The sequence below is a fragment of the Plectrocnemia conspersa genome, unplaced genomic scaffold (assembly GCF_051122295.1).
Source record: "Plectrocnemia conspersa isolate PC_06_02 unplaced genomic scaffold, ASM5112229v1 ptg000004l, whole genome shotgun sequence".
Taxonomy (NCBI): domain Eukaryota; kingdom Metazoa; phylum Arthropoda; class Insecta; order Trichoptera; family Polycentropodidae; genus Plectrocnemia; species Plectrocnemia conspersa.
In genome coordinates this window covers 20,677,971-20,701,179 of record NW_028277168.1, presented here as the reverse complement: position 1 = coordinate 20,701,179, position 23,209 = coordinate 20,677,971, and the positions used below count along the sequence as shown (strand labels likewise).

Sequence of the window (23,209 nt, the reverse complement as noted above, 5' to 3'; positions counted from 1 at the left end):
CTCCACTCGAGATCGGTTTTGTATTTGGGTTCCTGAAGTTATTCGCTGAAACTAAAAAAATACCGGTAGCACAGGTTTAAGTAATCTTCAAAAAGCTCTATATTTTTTTAATAATAAAAAGCTTTTAAATGTATGATTTAAGCAAAAAATAATAATATTCAAACAATTAATTAAATACTGAATTGTTTTTTATAAAGAAAATATTTTGTTTTAATATTTTACAATATTAAAAATTTTGAAAACATGAATATTGTCTTTTTATGAAAATTACAACTCATATGATTTTCCATGTAAAGAAAATAAATTAAAAATGCATACAAAATTGTGCTTAAAATGTTCGTTCATTGTTGATTAAATTCATCGGCTAAATGAAGTGATAAACAGACAAAATAAAATTATAGACAAACATGATAAAGCAAAATATTAAGGTCATCGAGTATCACTGATGTACTCAGACTTTTAAACACATTGTATAAATACCGAAAAAATCTACTTTTATTAAAGAAAGTATTTTATTAAAATTATTGTAATTTAAATGTGCGTTTGTTAAACCTAAAATATTAATATTTGATTAAAAATATATATAATATATATTTATAGAAAAATAAAATTAGTGCGATTAATGTAATAATTAAATAAATAATTATGTTTTTATTATATGGGAAACTACTTGTAAGCAATTCATAAACATGTAGTTAGATTAAAATGCTTATCTTCAAGTAATAATATAAATCATACATACATATAGCACAGTATTTTATAAAATACTTGTTAAATTTAATATCGCTATAATACTTTATTTTACTCTCTAATTACTATAACTGTAGAAAATTAATTTTTTATGCAATTTATTTTATTGTCTATAAAAACTTTCTTATCCTATAAAAAAATTGCTGCAATTATAAAATATATTGTTATTAAGCACATGAATAAGTCTGTATAAGAATATATTTATATATTTAATAAATTATCATTTTAATATAATATGAAACTACAACAAGTAGTAAAATTCTTTAGAATCGCTTGCTTTAGAAGTCGTATTTCCACCTTCAATTAACAAAAAAATATTCACGTATTAAATATATTTAAGAATAATTTTACAAAATAATATGAAAAATATTGCTGCTATAGGAAAAATATTCACAACGCGACACCAGTGGTGTAAGTTGGTGACTAATATATAGTTTTAATCTCATAATGACCCTAGTTTTTTTTAAATTTATATCATGTCTGTAAGATCTAAATTAGTGATTATTATTTAAGTAAAATTCCGATCGATCATTATAGATTGGGTCTTCCAAGATTTTCCTAATCTCACTGATAAATTATACGCTATTGTGTTTACCCCGCCTAACGCCTGTTATCTTACAAGGGAAAATGTACGTGTCCTACAATTCAAGACTATATTTGAATGCGCCACTAAACATTTATTATATAAAATACCCAACTATGGAGAAAATTCTGAGCCGTGAATCAAACAAATACAAAGTCCTCACGTTTGATCACAGAGGCTACCGACTAGATTTCTCTGCCGCACGTGATAAATATTTATTTTTTCGTCGCATAAATATTTGGTAACCAGACACCGGCGGATGTACAATTACAGGCGCGCTCTAATGGTATTTTAAAATAAGTACGATGGTGAGAAAAAAACAAATATGAGAAAGAAGAAAAAAACACACAGACACACACGCACATTTGGTCTAAAGAACGCGGTCGCCTGCCATTATTCTCTCCGACCATATACGGCAGCCTCCTTCTTTCTCCGGTGTTCTTTCTTGTATTCTGTTGGGCGCTTTCTTCTCGTGCATAATCGATATAATTACACCGGCATCGCCATTATTGGCGCACGTCTCAACTCGGCCGGACAACCTTGACTCTCGATAATCGAACCGTGTTGTTCCGCATTTGTCCGCAATGCACTCTGGGTCGAAACGAGTTACCTCGTCGGGAAAACTTTTTTAAAAATCCCTTTGCAATATATTCGAATATGTCCATCGAGTCTTATCAGACTAGGAAACAGATAGTAACGGCATCTATTATATCACTTTAAACCGTTTTTTTATTGCCTGATCAATCTATAAATCACATAGATGTAATAGAACAAAACTTCATATAATATATATCATGGCTCGTTTTATATATGTATGAAGAATTTCAGGTGCCAATGCACGACGATGAATAAAACATTGCAATATTTCTACTTATGATTACTCCCCCTTCAGCAAAAATATAAAGCCATATTTTAAGTGTTAGGTTATTTTATAAAAATAGTTCAAAAGCAGTGGATCACAAAAAATAAAATATTTTTGAGTACACATACCACCAGCGTATCTCATAAATTTCATCAAAGTATCTCCAAGAATTGATCCAAATAATTGACGAAGAAACGTAAATTATAAAATTTAAAATGTCATTTAACAGATGTATTATATTCAAGCAATATGATTTCTCTGTTGATGTCTGATAATTTCAAGATCAAATATTTCAAGAACACTTGCTTTGATCAAGGTGTGGCTGATTGCATGACATATTTTGTTCAATACATAGCGAACAATACCATTTATACATCAGATATCTTTTTCGAAAAAGTATATTAGGTTAAAAAAAATATTTACTAATAGTCCGTATATTGTTCTCATTCAGCTAGTTTTCTTTTAAATCATTATTTGGCGTTTTCAGGAATTCTACAGGGAAATATTTATCATGTACAGCATTGCGTTGATAAAAGCAAAGAGTCCAGAAATTTTCATTAGCACGGTTAATTATTTTTTGTGAATATTTAAGACTGTTTGTCAGTCAATAAGCCACGATCTTTTCTAGAGTTGAAGAAAAATATTTGTTCAGCTTTTAGCCATTTTGCATGCAGAAAATAATGTAAAGTATGTTTAAAAACACATAATAAAGATACAAATAACTGCATTATTTTTAAAAGATAAAATGACTTTTATCTTAAGCTATATACGTAATTTTACTATCACTATTCGAACGTTTTAACCACCCAAGTTTTTTTTAAATCGCTGATGAAATAAATTGATCATGAATCAGGCAACCAATATTGGTTTTTTGGTAGTAAAAGGTAATAAAAGTGAAGGTTTTTGCTAGTTCGAATACCAAACATAGTCAGCATTTCTAATGATTAAAATCAAGCTCACATTTTTCACATAAATATCCGAGGTTTTCGATTCCATTTTTAACTTAAAAAATAACAATTTATATTTGAAATGTAACTCATACTTTCCCTAAAATCATTGCGACAAGGTATTTAAGTAGGAAAAAATATTGTTAAAAGCGCAATTAAATAATCGCATATCTAAATACATTTCAATGGCCGTTTGGGTCTTAACAAATACATGTAGTATTGTATTGCATTTACAAGCAGGTTGAATACGAAATAAGAAGTGCGAGGTTGTCAAATTTACAAATATTAAAACTTTAACGGTCATGCAACGCAACATTTTTAAAAATAAATAAATCTTCTTAAATGGACATCGCGTTGAGAATGGGTGAACAAAAAACCTCCTCCAATCAGACTAAGCGGATATAAATGCATATACTTCACATCTATTCAAAATGTATTTCCAATAAGAGCTTGGAATACCATAGTTTACCCGGACTCACACCAATAGACAGAGAATAAGAAGATCGAGAAAGCAGCCGCTTCCCTCTTCGCGTCAATGCTGGTCCAGCTAAACAATAACGTCCGAAATCAAGAGTTTAAAACGACAGGCAAGGCTACAAAAACGTGACTCAAAAAATATTGCACACTAATAATTAAGCTTAGATAAAAATAAATATCATAATACCTTAGATGTATCTGAGAAGAAGAATACTTTAAGGAGACCCTTGAATAACAAAACGAACAAATAAATTTCCTGATATTAAGAATTTGGCTGCTTACAGTGTAACAGTAAAAATCATTGAGCAAATTTTTATTTAATTCTTAATTCTGAGATATGATAAAAAGCTTAATAATGTTTCCTGAATGATAACGACGGTATAAGACTTATTAATTGAAAAGGCAGTTTACATTATACATCTGATTATCCTCAAACATAAGGCAAACTTTTCAAAAAATAAAATACAGTTTTAGTTTATCCTAAAACTTGACTGTTCAATCAGTGTATGACTTACTGTGAAAAAAGTTTGCCTAAAATCTTTAAAAGGCAAATATACCCAAGAATAAGTTGCATTAAACTAATCGTTATGAATACATTTTAAGATGAAAATCATTTTCTATATGTTCGCAATATTTATCTGAGTTTTAAGCATAAAATGACAAAAGGTAATGAAACAATTTCCATAAAAGATTATGGTTATATCGTAAAACGTGACCTCGACAAAAGTGTTTTCGCGTTTTCCCGCACAAATTTATATAAAAAAATGCGGGTCTTGTGATAAGTTTGTTCACGTGACGTTTGCAGCAATCAAATAAATCGTATATACAGCAAAAATACTTATACATCAATGTATGTAAGTTATAATAGTAAATTTACTTTGTACAGCTGCTTTTTATCGCACGAGCGTTCATAGGTGACTTCGTGCTTTATCACTCCACCATTGCGAATAGTCATAAAAAACAGCATTGATTTGCATATATTATATTGTGAAATAAACTTATTATAAAAAAGATTATAAAATAATATACTAATAATCGTATTGATTGGTTTAATATGAAAACTTATTTTACAAACGCGTATTTAATATAATAACTTAATAAATAAAAGTTTCAATCTATATTTAATTTTACTAAACAAACACGCAACGTGAAAATTAATTTTGTTGATGTTTCATGAACTTGTTTTTCATAAGCAAAAGAAAGTTGCTTGATGTAAAAAGTTTAACCATATTATTAAATATTCATTTCATATGTCAAGAGGGACGTTTAAGCAACGGTAATGTGGTGCACGATATATTTCTTAATTCGCATAGTTATTTGTATGTTTTAAGCTACTTTTTTCAAAGCAATTCGTATATAATATGTAAATGGAAAACTTTGGATTGAAAAGTGTTAACGTGTAATACTGACATTGCATATTTTTTTAAAACACAATATGAATAAACGTCGTTTTGTGACACTTAATTTATTTTCAAATATGCATTATTCTTGGTAAGACACCAAAGAGAAAATGCTAATTTCACAGTCGTGCAAATCTCAACCTCCAACTCGTCCCATATACAATTTGAGTTGAAAAGGTCGTTCATGGTATATATAAATAAACTTTAAACCGCAATGTGTTAAATCGTATAATATTTAAATTTGACATTTGGAAACTAGGCAAAACATAAAAAGATGTGTGACATCAGTAAATAAATGTTATATTGACTTATAAAAATTTGTGAATAGGGCTGCCACTTTTGGAAATAAAAAAATTCTATACGTAATAAACATATGAGTGCTAACAGTAAAATATAATTTTGTTACTTATAACAAATAAGTACCTTTGGTCCTGAATCCATAAAATATTAACTTTTCCTATTAGAAGTTTTACCCTGCAGAGAGAAATTCTACGGTTTTATTTTGTTAACGCATATTATCAGAGTTTTGGGATACATTTTCTTTTAACATGCCCTGTTTTATAATTAATTACTAAAATACAAAAACTAATATTGGGGGGGGGGGTATTTGGCCACAGGTTAGGCGGCACTCTAGCAACATTATTTTTTGCTTGACCTCGACTAGTGGGACCTCGTCCGCCGATCGCATTCATAACATTCAATAAATGTAATTATTATATATAACTTTAATAAATAAGTATTGCAGCGGCCCAGTATATGTATATTTACAACTCGTCACCATTTGTTCGTCAAAGAAGGATATGTTATGCTATATATGTTCACCTTTAAAAGGCATTTTTTTATTTTTACTGTAGCTAATTCTAGATTAGTGAAAGCATTGGAATAATTTTTTAAACTTGAGAGACCAGATTTCATAAAAAATGCTAACAATATATATATTTCATAAAAAAAAGCTAACAAACATAAAATAACACAAAATATTTTTATCTTAATTTTTATTTTTATCTTATTTTGCTAATATTATATTATAATCGCTACATCCAAATATTTTAATTATTTTTAAATATGACGTATAACATTTTTATTTCCAAAAATTAAATCATACTAGTTATATTGGTAAAAATGTCAAAATATTTTTATCGCTACAAGCTAGCTGAGACTTGTGTGAAGATCGATATTATCGATGTCCTGACAGACCGTGTGGGATTGTTATATGAAAATGCCCTTTTAACAGATTAGATTGCTAATTAAATGTGCCAGATAGAAAACATTGACAAATATAAATATTTCAAATTACAACATTAGGAACCGCAGTATGTGAGATTTGCGATAAATGTATTATTATTATTACATTAGAAGAACAAGCAAAATTTAATGTTTTTTTTTCTCAACTCTAATCACCTTACTACTTTAAATTAGTTCAGCTTCACAATCGTTACTAAAATAATTTAATATAACCTTGTTGTCGAGTGCTTTATTTGTTTATTACACATGACAGGCGTTAGCCCAATGCGTTACAACGGAGTAAATACAATCAAAACCTAAAAGTAAGTAGTGAGACATGAGATTGTAATAAACTATTATTACAGCTTACAAGCAATATATGTCACTATGCATATATTGACTTTATTTTAATTGTCCATCACGATATTCTACCGTAAGATTAGGAAAATTTAGGAAAACCTCATATGTGATGATTGATCAAAATTAAAATTACATACTAACTAATTCCAATCTCTCAGAGACGATATAAATTTGAAAAGCACATATTGCACTGACTAGCAGATCAACGATCTCGTTAATAATATTTTATCTAATATAATATTTACTATGTTTCTATTCTTTTTACATCTATACAATTATATTTTAAATTGTAATTTTTATCTACTGAAATGTTTAATAAACATTTTTTTATTTGTGAACTTACAATAAAAATATTATTTACCCCATGCATATTGCTAGATCGCGATGATTTTTTATACGATAAAGAAGTAGAACGGCACTACTAAAAGATTGGGCAGATCTGATATAAAAAAAATGTAAATATTTTTGAAATCTAAATGCTGAACAACTAAATAATCGAGACATAAATGTATATAAACATCGTATCTTTTATATTTATGACTCACACCATATTTTTATACTTATTGTTTACGAGAATATTAAGTGTCTTAACCTTTATGTTACCGGGTATAATAATATTATAATAAAAAATAGATGTTCAAACGAAAATGTTTACATATGAATCAAAAACTTCTTTGCGTATTAAAATTTAGCTACAATAATGAAATCATATCCAGTAATTTTATCCAAAGTAGCAAGTGCTGATAAATAGGATTGCGGTAGTTTAAATGTTAATTCTCTTAATAATAAAATATATATAATGTGTAAATGGGACCACTTTTTATTTTAAAAATAGACACCAAATAAATTATAATTGTTTTAAGTATGTAATATAAATGTTTTAAGTTATTGGTGTATTATATTTTTTGTTATGTTTTATTTTCACTTATTATGTATAAAGATACGCATCTCAATTAATAACAAAACCTCGATTTGCGGATGCTATATCAACAATTAAAAAACATTGATAAAGGTTAAGAGTCACTGTTGAGATTTATACAAAACAGCGTCTCATATCTAAAAATACAATACTAAAATCCAAGTATATCGTGACAAAATAGAGAGGTGGCAACCCTAGATAAGTTTTAATTAATACCTAATATTGCCAATATGTTAAATTTAATTTAATAATAATAAATAAAAAGTAATTCATTAGCGTTTCATGCGTTTTCGTAGCCGATGAACGTGATGAAAAGCAGTATTTCCAGCGTATTAAAAAATCATTCAAAAAACAAAAACTAACGTTTTATTAGTCAGTACAGTGTGTTTCATTACTTTCAAGCGTAAATTGCGATGAAAATGAAATGTTGCCAGTGCGTTAATTTAAAGCGGCTTTCAGCCGCGTACGTTAAATTAGCAACCTCTTGTGTATCCATTTGGTCGCACGAAGTTCTGGCGCTCGGCGTTTATATCATCTGATCATTTCACATTATTTTAGATATTCTTGGCACTATCACTAGTGAGTCCACACGGACGTACGCACAAGGCCGGCGCCGGTGCGCTAATGGCCAACGAGAACGGGCGCGAGCGTGACACCTAACGGCGGTGAGGCGAACTACACACTGATGGCCGGCGTCGCCTTGCTCGCTTATCCTCCTTCTCCTCCTCCTCCTCCACCTCCTGGCGCACGCTCGCGAGAACACCTTATCTGATGATAACCCACAGAGGATTTGCCAATTTAAAGATGTTGTTCGCAGTGGACCTCGCACGTTTAATATTATTTCTGGATCATGCACATGTGCAAAATGTATGTTTATGCTAAACACTTCCGATGGAAAATATTTTTGACCGCAATTTCAGATCAAATGAATGCAGAATATAAACGTATGTAGGTTAAATGAGATGCATATTTCCAATACTATAATTAATAAGTCAACAAAAAACTATAAAATTGTGACAACGAATCTATTGTGTATATATGAAATCATTCCTAAAGTATGTGTACTATTTTTGCATTTAAATGTATTTAAGACAATAAATTTAATAAATATCGCGTTATAGTAAATTAAATTATATATTATAATATATAAGCCCGTTAAGCTTATTGACAGAAAATAATTTTGCGGATAATGAAATGCGATAAGACGCTAAAAATTCTTACAAGAATCAAAAAACACAATTATTACAAATCTGACAGATTTCTTTAATGCTCAATAATGGCTTTTATACAAAATAGTTTTACTTAACATTTAATATATATATTTTTTATTAAATATTCCGTTGTAACCTGAAAAGCGTAAGTCCAATGCGTTACAACGGGGTAAATCTATACCAACTGAGTAAGTAAATCAGATATAGTGAATATCTACAAGTATTAACTACCAGACTGAAAGTCTGGGAATCGGTGACATCTATATTAATAATTATAAATTATTATGTATATTATAATTTATAACCAATAGATGTCACTGCAGTAGAGCCGGATTTTTATTATAGCGCATTTTTTATAAAAAAAAATCGAATACCGCTGCCAGGGATTCCAACTACCTTAGTGAGTGGTTTAATTATTTATGTATATTAAGGACAATTTAAATAAATAATATATAAAGTAATTGCTCCATAAATTGAATTATTTGTGCATCTGTATTGGACAAATTAGGTGCGAGCGAGCATTGGTCATAATAGTAAACACCCCATGAATAACTCTCTGAAACGAATCCTTTTTCGAAGAAAATATCCGAAAATTTACCTTAAATAAATGCACAAATTATGGAATAAAGTATATATTCAAATGCAAATATTTCTTAAAATTATTCGCAGTTGAATCACACCCGTTTGTGTTCTCATATTCCATTTCCTAGTAAGCATACTGAAATACTGTACTATTACATAGTAAGTCGCCTATCATCTGAAAAGGTAATGGTACCTTTAAAATAAGATAATAAAAATCAGGGGAATTCTTGCCACACAGCTTTTGAAGAATCTAACGACATCATTGTAAAATAATCAGATACATCTAGAAAAATGCAAAATATTTTTTTTCATTTCTCAAGAATTTTCATAACATAATTTTCTTATTAAAATTTTTTTTTTAATAGTTTACAATTGCTGCAGTTTTGAAAATAATTAGTGGTTAAAATAAACTAATTTCACAGCTACATGTAGTAAAGAAAGTGCCAGGGATTTCCGATAAACACTCAGAAAAAAATGTGCGCCAATATAAGTTTTATAATTGATTTTTTGGAATTGCAATTAGCAAACATTTCGTATTTACTTTCTCAAATGTTTGCCGTTCAACAAAAAATTAAGAACGCGTGAATCAATAACTTAAGAATGAATATAATATTAAGTTTTTAGCAGAGAAATGCAATATAAATCATACGATATTGACATTTTAACAAAATATGAAGAAAAATATCATGTGATAGAAAGTGACCGTTAATTAAACATGTTTTCAATGTTTCAGTCAGAATTATAAATAAATTTATAATGTAATAATTATGTATCATTTTTCGCGTTCGTTAAATTTTACGAACTATAATATAATTTACATGCACTAATATTCACCCAAAATGGTGTAAATGAAATCAGTTAAAGGAATTTTCTATATATTATACAAAAATATATGTATGTATACTTTTATTATATGAGAAACACTAGCTTAATAGACTGTAGGGTATTTTTTCATGAGTAAATGACATTTTTTACGAATATATTTATATATTTTTATCATGTAATTGTAATACAACCGAAAACAATATTTTAAAAGTCAAAGTTTGATATCCAACAGAAAAATTTGTTGTCTAGCTTAGGGTGTTAGAATTAACTTGTGTGGTGTTATAATTGATTCGCTAATAAATGTATTGATAAGCTGCGATAGAATAATTTTAATAAAAAAATATTTACATTTAAGAATCTCACCCCCTCTCCTCCCAAGACTTACTGAGAAACCATAATAATTGACATTTGATAAAAAAAACTGATAATTTATTAAGAATGAACCAAATCATTGATATTATATAGGTCATGGTTCGATATGCTTCACGAAATAAATAGGAAAATTGAACGAGCTTTCATTAAGAATTACAATTTATTATTGTATGTATTAGGTAAAAATGTTTTCAGTTCTTAAATAAGTTTATTTTATGTGGGAAGCATTTTACTAGAATATAAATATTTATCTCTATATAAACCTCTTTTGAATGACATAAATCTATACTATACAATAAATAAAATACGTAGGTTGCTAATATATGTATATGATAGTCACACAAAAAATAATGAAGCCAATTCATGAATAATATATTAAGAAGTAGATAAAAAAAATATAAAAATTAAAAACATGTATCCATTAAAAAAATAGTTACTATACTATAAAAGTATTTAAAGATACTTTTTTGCCTTTAGAGAACAAACATTTAGGGACTCATTATTTTTATTTTAATATCAGATTATAGAAAACATTTTAATGTTTGAAACTTGCTTAAAGATATATGATAATACTAATAGTTTTTTTTAAGAAACGTGTAGTTTTAAGAATAGTCCTATAATCTATTTTATAGCTGTTGATGAAAATAAATGATTAAACTTGTTGCGAATCAATAAATGTGTAGAATATGGAAAATAAGTTCCATCGCCTTATGCACAAACTTTCGTTTTGAGATTAAAAATATATTATATAATTTAGAACTCATGTTCTGTTTATAATTAATGGCATTTATAATTGTTACTACTCTCAATCCGGTTACGACTTCCTTCTTAGTAAGATTCACACGTTAAATCTTATCAATCTGGCTCGGTTTTAGACGTGCCTTCTTTACGTCGTTTTTTAGTTCTAAAAAACTAATATACCATTCGAAGCCGGATACAATAAAAAATCTAAAAAATAATTTAGCATATTATATCATTCGACGGTTCGTTAATTCTAAAACGTGTTTTACAATAAAATTACTAAAATTTTAGGTTTATTGCGCCATTTATGTGGTGGGCCATATTAGAATAAATTGAAAAATAAAAATACCCGCGCGTTTTATTAGCTAACTACGAACATGATGGGCTTGGTATTTTTTTTAATATGGCACATCACGAAACCCTTCATTGCTAATATTATTACATGTTTAAGGAAAATCTAATGCTTCAATTCTAAAAATAGCAACGTGATTCAATCAACAGGATTAGCAAGGGGGTGCCTTTTCCAAACATGTTTTTCATTGGATCACGCGCAGTCATAAATTTGCAACGTGATCGTATAAATCGCATATCAGATTGTTTACGGCCAGATTCGTTTATGTGTAAAATCGCATCGGAATAGATTCAATAAATTTGATCTAAATCGGGGGTGCGGTGCGCCTAACGGTTTGAAGGCCGCTGAATGAGCGCCGGTGCTAATTTGCTAATTTAGCTAACAGACACACCTACGTTTTTTGTAGATGTTCTTCGAAATTAAACGTAAGTGAAGATCCCGTTTCATAAACGACCTCGGTGTGCTAACCCACATAATATCTGACCTGCGATATGACAGTTACAGTTGCATAATTTCGTAGAAAGTAAGAGGAAAATTTCAGCGCAATTAAATCATATTTTAATCGCAGGTTAGCAAAAAATATATAGAACCATCGTTATAAATCATGCGTTTCATAATATTATTTGCTATTTTTTTATAAATTTGTTTTGCAAATATAGTGGGTAATTTATGTGTCTTGCATTTAAAAAAAACACACTTAACCTTCCATTTCATAGTTATATATCAATAAAACTTGGTTATATAATTCTATACGAGTTGCTAATAACAGTAATAAAAAAATGTTTTACGATGTGGTATTTATTTACAGCACATCTAATGAAATACATAAATACAACTTAATTGAAATGTTTATTGAGATAAATTTAATTCAAGAGTTAAATGTTAAATTAAGTCATATGTACACCAAATTTCATATACATATTTTTAATAAACACACAAGTGAGTTGAAATATGCTCTTTAATATATATAATAATATGGCTATTAGTAACAACACAAACTTTTAAGCACTTGCACAAATTAGTTTTGTCGAAAATGTTTAACTGTGTTTGCTCTGTATAGTAATAATAAACTTATATTGTGTTTTTAAATTATTGTCCAAATATAAATATAACTACACTTTCATCAATTACAGTACTCTTAATAATTTTAAGGATAAAAAAAGCCTAGCTCCTTCACTTTTATAATATATTAAGGACACAAAATATATGTTATACTTTATTCTATTGATATGATATAATATTAGGATCAACTAGACATATCACCTATTTTCTTACCGAAATGGTAATAAATATATTAGGTACTGTATGGACGACTAAAATAAAACTATTGGATATTAAGTATCTTAACTGTAAATTGTGACAGGCAATTTTATTAATTTGGCAATTTATTTATAGACAGATTAATGAAATGGTATAGTTATTGTTAAACATTTAACATTTATGACGATTGTATTTAAGATATGAAATTTTCATAGCATTTGTATCAGAAAGGAAGAGCAAAGTAGCATTATTAAATTATATACACAAAAAAGTGAAGTTAAGCAATCCAGGAAATGTTAGATAAGTAGGATCAAATATTAAATGTAGCTTAACTATTTAATTTAAATTTTTCCATATTTAAAAATAATCACACTGCCTAAAAAAATTAAAATCTGCTCCTTCTCAGACCAAAATATTTGTGAAATTGCTTTGAATTACCATAAAATATAGACGAATCTAATACCTATACTTTACTCATAGATGATTATAATATTTACTTGGCAAATAAAATAAAATTAAATCGCTATCCATTTTACATCTAACTAAAGCTTTATTGCCTTTAGAGATACATACTAAATCAACAATTTCATTAATTTATAAATTATAATATATTTACATACGATTTTATTGGCACAGTCTCTTGTTCTCCAATCCCAAAATTGGTCAAAGCCGCTCACCACCTGAATACCCACGATTAATCCTCAACCCAAACACTGAACATACAACACTTGAACCGCACTGACCTAATATCACTTCCAGTCTTCCGTGTTCAGAGATCGCCTTCCTACGTGAGATATGCGAAAATGCGTTCCAACCACGAGGCGGAGGCGTATCGTATACAACCAGAGCGCGGAGACAGACTGACTGAGGACAGAGAATTCTTTTCTCAAAGCAAAGCAGAAGGCAGAAGTGGCAGCTAGTCGCGGTCCGTTCGTCGGCCGAGCTGACCGAGCCGAATAAGGAAGGCGGCTCTCTTCTGCGGGTTCACCGATCTCGAATGCCGTCTTCTGGTAATGTCCAGCGACGGCATTCTGGTGGTGTCCATATGCGGACGAAGGACGCGGCGGTGGTGGAAGGACGCCAAAGATCCGTTCCGATGCTCTCCTAACTCCTATATCCTTGCGGATAGAATAGGAAGTGGCGTATAATCACTTCCTGGATATAAGTGTTAAATCTGACAAGCAATACAGGGGTAAGGTTTTCTGACTCAATAGCGAAACTAATATAACAATTTGAAAAAAAACAAAACAATTTTTATAAAATATTTGTATAATATAATAGTTACTACAATTGGTGGCCAGTGACTTTGTATGGAAAAAATATATTTAAAAAAAAATTCAATAATTATATTTCTCTATTTCAAACATATACTTATTTATTTTAAATCTTCCCTTGTAACCTTACAGACGTTCAATGCGTTAAAATGCGTAAATCTGTACCAACTGAGCAAGTCATAAAGAAAATTGTGAAAAAATTGTATTAACCTATTTTTTGCCTTTGACTTATTGGCCCTTTATTGAAGGCCTTCTAGCATGTCATTCACAGCCGCATGCGGGCATTTTAAGACTTCACTCCATCGGCAACCTTAGAGACTACAGCCTCTTTCAGAGCTGATCTCCTTAGAGGGTCAGCCAGTCACTTCGTCCTCATACGGACGACAACACTAGAGCGCGCTTTGCTGACCATAATCCGCAGATAGCGCGTCGTTGAGGGTCTACGCTCCGGATTCCGTGCTTCATGAACAGTGTCCCCAGTAGCATAAATGTTTAACTAGTGTTTTATTATTATGTATATTATAATGCGATCCCTTATTTGATAAGTGCTTTGACTTGAATTTCATTTGAATAGCTACCGGATATATCACAATTAGGGATTCCAATCCCGGGATCCCGAATCCCGGGATCCCGGGATCCCGAACGATTTTCAATACCCCATGAGTCCCGGGATTATAAAACATAATCCCGAATTTTTCGGATTGGTTGATTTATCAAGCACAATCGAATTATTATTGACAACATCGTTATATTTCGTGTACAAACTTGCGCGAGTTGCACGTGTCATCTGTGAATCTTTGAGGCTGTGAGTCTAAACATGCTTTTTCAGCAGCAGGCTGCTTAGGAACCAAAATCAGATCAAGGCTAAATGATAAAACACTTGATGCTTTGATGTTACTTCGTGAGTTTTATTCAAAATAATGTTTTCAATTAATTGTGTCTATGAATGTACATACCTATGTACATACATTGTCAAAAGTTCATTTTTTTCTTCTCAAATAAATATATAAGACCTTCTTTTTTTATTTGTATTATATTATTTTTTATTTTAAGTCCAAGACTAAAATTATACGTACTTTATACATTGTACGTTATAAAAAACAGATGTAAAAATATATTGTATTATTCATTTTAAATTATTTTTATCGATAAAATAACTTGAAAATTATCCCGGGACTGGTCCCGGGATCCCGGGATCGACTAATTGCAATACCGAAATCCCGGGATCAAAATTTTGGCCCGGGATTGGAATCCCTAATCACAATATATGATATAACTTATTTATTTCGATTAAACTATTGATTATAGTTATTTTTGTTAAATACATATTAGTTGAAATAATTTAGAAAATGTTGTATTATATAATGTATTCTAGAAGCAAAGTATCAAATCGATGGTTGTTTTAAATTCTAATTTTGACACATATGCTTGCGGATAGAGTAGGAAACGGTGTAAGCTTTTTTAATGGATCGGCAAGAATATTAAGGAAATTTTTATAACGATGATTGCCAATATTAAATAATGTAGCACATACGAGTTCAAGGCAACGCTAAACAAGGTAGGCGATCCATTAATATCGGTTATGAAAATAGGTTCATAAAAATGTATACCGTATATTTGAAATCGGTATAAGGTCACTTCTAGATATTTTTGGAAAGGTACTAGAAATAAATGCAGCATAACGAAGAATAACTGACTCTATTCATTTTTGAATTATGCTTACTAGCCTTCGTACACGACACTGTCAACGTTTTGTTTCCAGGCTAATTGTAATCAGCACTTGATCATATGTTACGAGAGAAGCATTGATACTAATGACTATTTTATGATACACTGTGAACTTTGTGACTTGTAAATCAATGAATGTATGCATTTTGAAAAAAAATCAATGCAGAAAACTATAACATGTTAAGAAATTATTATGACTCGTTATTTTCAGCCAGAAAACCGCGTAGCTCCAGTGTAGCCAACTTAAGTCTGTCCCTAAAGCATCATCTTTTTAATCTATTAATATTTAAATAACGTTCTGAAAAAATATCAAAGCCAAAATTAAGTAATTTCCCATCATAATATATGCTTAGAAAACATTTTACGCTATTATTGCCATTTAAATTATTATCTTAGTATTCACCCCTATAATATGTTTTTTAAAATATATATATATATATTCAGCAGAACATTTTGCAAATAAATATTACCCAGTCCTCTTCCTGGTCATGTCCGAGTTAACCCGTATTTGTATTTTTTGAATTCTCATCTCAAAAATCATCAAAAACTTCGAAAAAATTATCATGGCATTTTTTGATGAGTATTTTTAAATGTTTTACAATGGTTGCATATTTTTATATTGCTGCATAGGAATGGGTGGGTCCGTGCAATAAGTACTGTGTAAAATAAAATTTTCAATGAGAAAATGTTTTTCGATTGTTTGTAGATAGGATATTTGTGCTATTCTTACTAACTTTTGAATTGCTATTGAAATATAGTAACTGAAAACCTGCATTTATACTTATTTATCTGATGCTTCCTCTACACTCTCTGGAAGTTACCGAACCAAAGGTCTACCGAATATGGTCGAGGTCGCCGAGACATTAGAGCGGGCAGACCAGAGCTCGACCGAAGTAGCCCCGAATTAACACATTATATTTTCTGTCCTTGCCCAACCATGGTCTACTTCCAGAGAGTGTGGAGGAAGCATGACACAAATGTTCATGACTAAGACTCGTTCTTACTTACATTTTCGTTAACACTGCTCGCTTTTATCCGTTTAAAATAAATATTCTCTTTATAAAAAAATAAATATGAGTGTATTCGTTGAGAGTTTTAATAGCTACACATTTTAAATATTTATAATGAATATATACAATAGCTTAAGAATCCCTGATTTTAATCCGTCATCGCACGTGCTTTGTTCATTTCCGAACGCCTCATCATGAATCACTATCACGCACGCTAATTTTAGCGCCACATTGGTGATTATTCACACAGCGATAAAGATACAAAGGTGAACTAGAGAAAGAGAAGGTACACACCATAGAAGCTTACTTTCGATGTGTTTATGGCCTCGAACGAGGCACTAACATTGCAGAGGAAACATCTTGCCATTAAACTGGAGGATAGCCAAATCATAATGTGTTACAGTAATTTTGAATAGATCCATATTAGGTGTAAAACATCACTGTAATTTTAAGTCATATAATAAAAGATACTGTCAACACAATTAACAGTTAATGTTAATAATGTTATGTAAAATAAATAATCCATATTTAATCCGTGTTTTATATTAAAAGTCATTATTATATCGTAAGTGTATATAATTATTTAGCTTCTCAGAATATATCATATACTACTATTATAGCTTCTCAGTTAATTATATAATTATAATATCAATTTAGTACTTAAGGTATTATTTGTTATCGAAACGATTTGAGAACATCGTAGCAATTTGTGTTTTGTTTACTGCATCACGGAACAGGTACTTCGTGATTTTGCCAAACCATTCTAGTGAGATTTTCTTTCTTCAAGAGTCACGAAGTCTTTCATCTTCATTGTCCGTATTTTCAAGAAATTTCACTTGCGTGATGACTATCGTATTTAAGAGACGATTCTGTATTTGTCATTAGGAATGACACGACTACTTGAATTCTACTAATTAAGACTTGTAATATGAATATTTTGATATTGCATGATATTACACTATAAATACATATGGAATGTTATCCCGTTCATGACATAATACACTGCGCCACTTCTTATTTAATTTTAGAACGCGATACTGGCGCAGTTGAAAATTGTAGTAAATGTAATAAAAAAACCCACAGGATTCCGTGATTGTGTGCTTTTTCGTTGAAAATTATAAATGGATGGCATAGTTTTGTAATTAATGTACTCCATGGGGCGAACGTGTAACAAACGACCACACAAAACCGATATAATATACACCACACCACACCTCAATTTGCCAAGACGCGCCCACCACCCTACAAAATTACTTGTCTTGTTGGAGAATTTAATTATAAAATCGTTTCCTACTACTACCACTATTATTTTCAGTGGTTCTTGAAATTCTAGAGGAATGTTAATAATAAAGCTACATTTGTTTATCGCCAATAGCAGTAGTACGTGTTATTTTACCATTGAAGTAATTCCTATCCAAAATCTTCAGAATCCCATTAGCGTACATTCCTAATTCCATCACTAATTTCATTAAAAGCTTGCATGTTCTTTGGACAGGTCACATAGGTGAGCGAGCTCAGAGATCGCCGGGTGATCGAAGGTATAAAAAAGGGGCGGCGGTCGTCAAAAACAAGGCGAGGCCCCGTGGCAATTTGATGGATGGCGGATGGAAGACAATGACTCCTCTTGTCTGCGAATTGGGTCAATTGCCCAACCAACGTTCGCAAATTGGGACCAAACAAGTGGCCGAAACGAGACGCCGTTCCGCCGATTTGGATACAAGCGATGGGATCGGGTGTGATGATTGATCGGACTTGATCAATCGATGGATTTGTGGTAATTAAATTGCTCAAGTATAATATCATTCATTATGAAGCCTCTAAGGGCTATCGATATTTTAAATAAAATGTTTTGTTGCCACCAGTTACGTGTTGTTTTCTGCGTGTCTTTGATGAATCCTGTGGTTGTTTATGTGTCCAGGTTCAAAGCTCAACGCGAAAGGTTTCAAGGAAGGTTTTAAGTCGACTAATTAAACTTCCGTTATCTCCAGTTAAGCTTTATAGACACCTCATAAAATAATTGTTCGTTCTGATATTTAGCTGCGCTCGAATGAATATCGATATTATTAGTGTTTTGACGGACCTAATGGTACGGAATGGTACATACGTGACGCCTAGAATCAAAACCAGACATTTTCAAGATACATATTTTCAAAATACTTTCCCTCTCGACCGCTCGCGTGTTAAGTAACGAGAGTGAAAGAGAGATAAGGGCATGCTGACCGCATGCTCTTATCTTCCTTTCTTTTTTTCTTATCTTACGATCGACCACTAATCAAATTTATAAATTTAAATATGAATCTGTTAAGCCGATAAACTGTTTCGAAAAAATAAAGAACAAAACCACAGAAAATTCAATTCGCAAAACGATATTCTGAATTCTTAATTTTTCTTTCAACTCACAATGCTCATTTACATTTCTTTTAAAACGAATAATCAAGCATATATATACAGACTTGTACATTGTGTTCTATATATCATACAAACGTACATAACTAAATAGTCAGTTTTATTTTACATTAAAAATAAATATTATTGCCTTTTAGTCCGTATATAACCTAGTAAAATTTAGCAATCCTTAAATTCTTTAAAATAATATATTTTTATAAATTAATATTGTTAATTTACAATGCAAAAGTTATACGATGCTGCGAATATTATTACGTATATGGGCTTAAGCGAATATGCAAGCATAATAGTTATTTTTAGCCAATAAGACGAGAAAATACGTCTCCTTGATATCTTTATGCCTGCACTACACTCTCTGAAAGTTGTCCGAACCGAAGTTACAACTGAAGTCGTCCGAGACCTACGACTTCGAGTTAGCGACCACACTGCCGCAAATTTCATATGCCGTCCGGACAGCGGTCGTGAATGACGTCCGGACGGCGGCTTCTGTCACGTACAGCTGGCATATTTGCGCGCGATCGAAAATGTGCCAAATAATCGCAATTTTTAAATTGTCATAAAATTAAAATTACACTACTAATATTATAAAGGTTTGTGTGGGCACTCACCAATACAATATAAGTGAAAACTTTTTGGTCGTAAATATTCAATTTACGCGAAATCTTTGTCGGCTTTTGCGAAATTCCATAAGGCACAAAAATGATACTTCAGAATACGAACACTACATCTGTGACTATCCTAGAATTTGTCGCCATCGATTCTAAATAAGAATTCGTTATGTTGAGACATTTATATAAACCGATCTAGGAAAATACATAAGGATATTCTAAACGATTTTTTTTAACAAAATCAAGTACCACTAATTATTTTTTAATTATTTAATTGTATATGAAAAAAAATATATTAACGATATCTGTTGAAAGAATATACTATCAAAAATAGAATTATTTTTGATAGTATATTCTTTATCTTATATTCTTGTATATAAAAATTATTATACGCGAAAGGGGAAGAATCTCACCGCTCGCGCTCGAAAGAGCAGCTCCGACTTCGGTTCCTTTGACTTCGATCCGTTTGCCGACAATGTTCGGAAGCGCTCGAAGCTGGCCAAGTCGACTGAATTACCCCCACTTTACCGCCCGTTCTCGGTAACCTCGGACAACTTCCGATAGATTTTAGAGCCGGCAGAACCGAATTCGACCGAAGTAATCCACTATATTGTCCGTCCTTGGCCAACCTTGGCCAACTTCCAGAGAGTGTAGTTCAAACATTACATTTTTAATTAACTAAGGAAGTATTTTTTATCATAGGGACAATATCATATGCATTTCATAGCATATGGTCCGTCAGGATATTAATAATATCCATCTTTCCCCGAGACGCAGCTTGCTTTTAGCGATAACAATAATGTTGGTTGTATTAATAAACCTGGAAGCTAAAGTTACTAAGAGTTTAATTTGAACCAAGACAGAATTCATCAACGACACGCAAAATAACAACTAAAATCAGTGAGCTTCATCGATATAATATCAATAAAATGATGAATTAGTTAATGCTAATGTTGCGTGGTTAAAAATATATAAAAAAATATGGCAACCCTGCATTGTTTTGCTACAATATAAATACAACCACAAAACGCTAAGAGTGCATTAATTCATAGGCGTATTCCGACAGTTTTATAATCTAAAACCAGTCAGATTTGCATATTATAATTAACCAAAATGATATATTATAGCTTAAAAAAATACAAACGAATCGTCGTTTATCTCTTATTATATAAAGATGACAACACTGGTGCCTCAACAGTTTGTTCAGTAAATGTACTCATTGGCAATTAAGCTTTTGCGATATAAAAAATGAAGTAAAACTAAAATACTTATTTTTTATTACAAGCTGGCCAATGTTGACTTGAAAGCAATATTTAACTTTTTAATACAACACAACACCGCAGGAAATGTCGTCAGAGCTTTACAAAGGTCACAATTTGAATAATTATATGTAAAAAAACATATAGTCACTTACGAATGTGTAAAACCACCTTTGTATGTATTTTAATTAATAGAGAATCATTTTACAATACACGTTTATTCATCTAACGGCCATATTTATAGAGAATCATTTTTAATATATTTTAATACTTCATATTTTATAATTTCTCATATGCAAAGAATCTTTAGATAATCTGACATTTGGTTGTGAAAAATATGGTTTTTGGCTAATCTTCTAGCAAGAGCTCGAGTTTTTTTCCTTGCAAATAAATCAATTTTAACATTTGATGACGACATATTTAACGCCATATTCTTGCCAGAGTTTGACAACCATTAAAATATTTTCAATATATATAATACTATTAACAGCTATTAACACTTTGATGAATTCTCACGGGTTTCTTCGTAGGACCGCAGGCCAAAAAAAACAATGATGAATAGCGGCCGAACGGCCCACGGACTTGCCGTATTTCATATTGAAAATCAATATTGGCCATAATTATAAACTGATATATCACACGCAATTACAATGGCAACATATAATCATAATAACTCATAGCCCAATTACGAGCGGAGCCGAGTATAGATATTTTAATAAATCAATTTCAGTTTTAGTCATTATTGACCAGTCGGAAAACAATGAGCGACTATTGTAAAACATAACAACTTAAATCGAGGTTAATATATTGTAGTAGGGTATTATCACTAATTTATTATGATCTTTGCCATTGCGGGAGAATGTTGCAACAAGGGCACGTTGATATATTTTCTGATTATTAATATAGGTCGAAAGCTTAATTTTAGACTGCGCTGTCGCTTCTTTAGTCAGTTATGATAAACCAGATACATATCTTTCAATTTTGTACAAGATACTCAATAACATGGACTTCACCATAAATTGATAACTAACATGCAAATTATGTACGTCGACGACAAAGGATATCGTATAAAAATAATTGCATTAACACTTTCCGTAATCACAAATTAAATCAATCAAATAACGGAGCCACTCAAATAGTGCTTTTAACACCTTGTTTGCGGGAGACGAGAATTTTCGTTTTGCAACGCTTATCGACGATTTTTTTTCTATTGTGATGTTAGTATTTCGTTACTATTTAGAGAAAAATCTACGTTACCGCATTATCATAAGTAACTGACTTGCTTAAACAAAGTAGATACGTCACATTGTTTTGATTTCAAAACCAAAAAAAAAATTTACGACAGGAAGTAAATAGGTTTAAAAATAACTACTAGAAAATGGATTCACGCGATTAAAATGTCGATTTGAAATCAGACTATTAACTAAATGAAGAATAAATTAATTTGATAATATTTGTTATTTTGAATTTTCACTTGTTTTTTATGTTTTTTTTAATTAGTAATTACGAGTAACGCGAACCTCATATAAAGTGTTAAACATCCACCAAAATAAACTCTGGAAGAGAGCAATTGCACATTTCCGGGAAGTATAATGTATAACAAAGCCGCAAAATATATACATTTTAAAGCCAATACAAACATAAGGAATCCGTTAAAAGATAACCTCATATTCGACAAGTAAACAATCTTCCATAATCAAATGTATTTTAAAAATTGCGTTGAAAATACCGAAATAAAAATTCCGAATTAAATATTTTTATAAATATCAGCTCCAATTTATTAGAAAATAATTTTCTTACATTTTTCACGGAAGAGATTTTAAGAATAAGTCATCAATGAGCAAGCACTAACAATTAAATGAACAGCTAAGAAGAGCTTTGTCAAATCTATAGACGATTCAAAGTATGTGCCGCACATGGAACGTAAAAAGCTCTAGAGTTTAAATTTAATATATGTCTTTGAGCTCCGCTGTTTACTACGCATATTCACCCCATTATCATATTCTTGACAGCGTAAAATGTTTATATCTGAATTTATTTCTTTAATTTTATTTAATAT

At 30.5% G+C, this 23,209-nt stretch overlaps 1 protein-coding gene across 5 annotated transcripts in view; it reads right to left on the bottom strand.

Moving 5' to 3' along the window:
• The window catches only part of by (focal adhesion protein tensin), a 209,996-nt gene that overhangs the window by 49,173 nt on the left and 137,614 nt on the right, over positions 1-23,209 (bottom strand). Inside the window, exon 1 of one of the 5 annotated variants that reach the window (XM_088184387.1) lies at positions 8,004-8,209. The exons of 3 other annotated variants lie outside the window; for them this stretch is intronic. In XM_088184387.1, coding sequence (XP_088040513.1) covers positions 8,004-8,018 — 15 coding nt within the window. In that variant the 5' untranslated portion in view covers positions 8,019-8,209. Of the gene's footprint in view, positions 1-7,917; positions 8,210-23,209 lie in introns of those variants that run through there. One more of the 5 variants, XM_088184388.1, reaches the window with a different exon arrangement.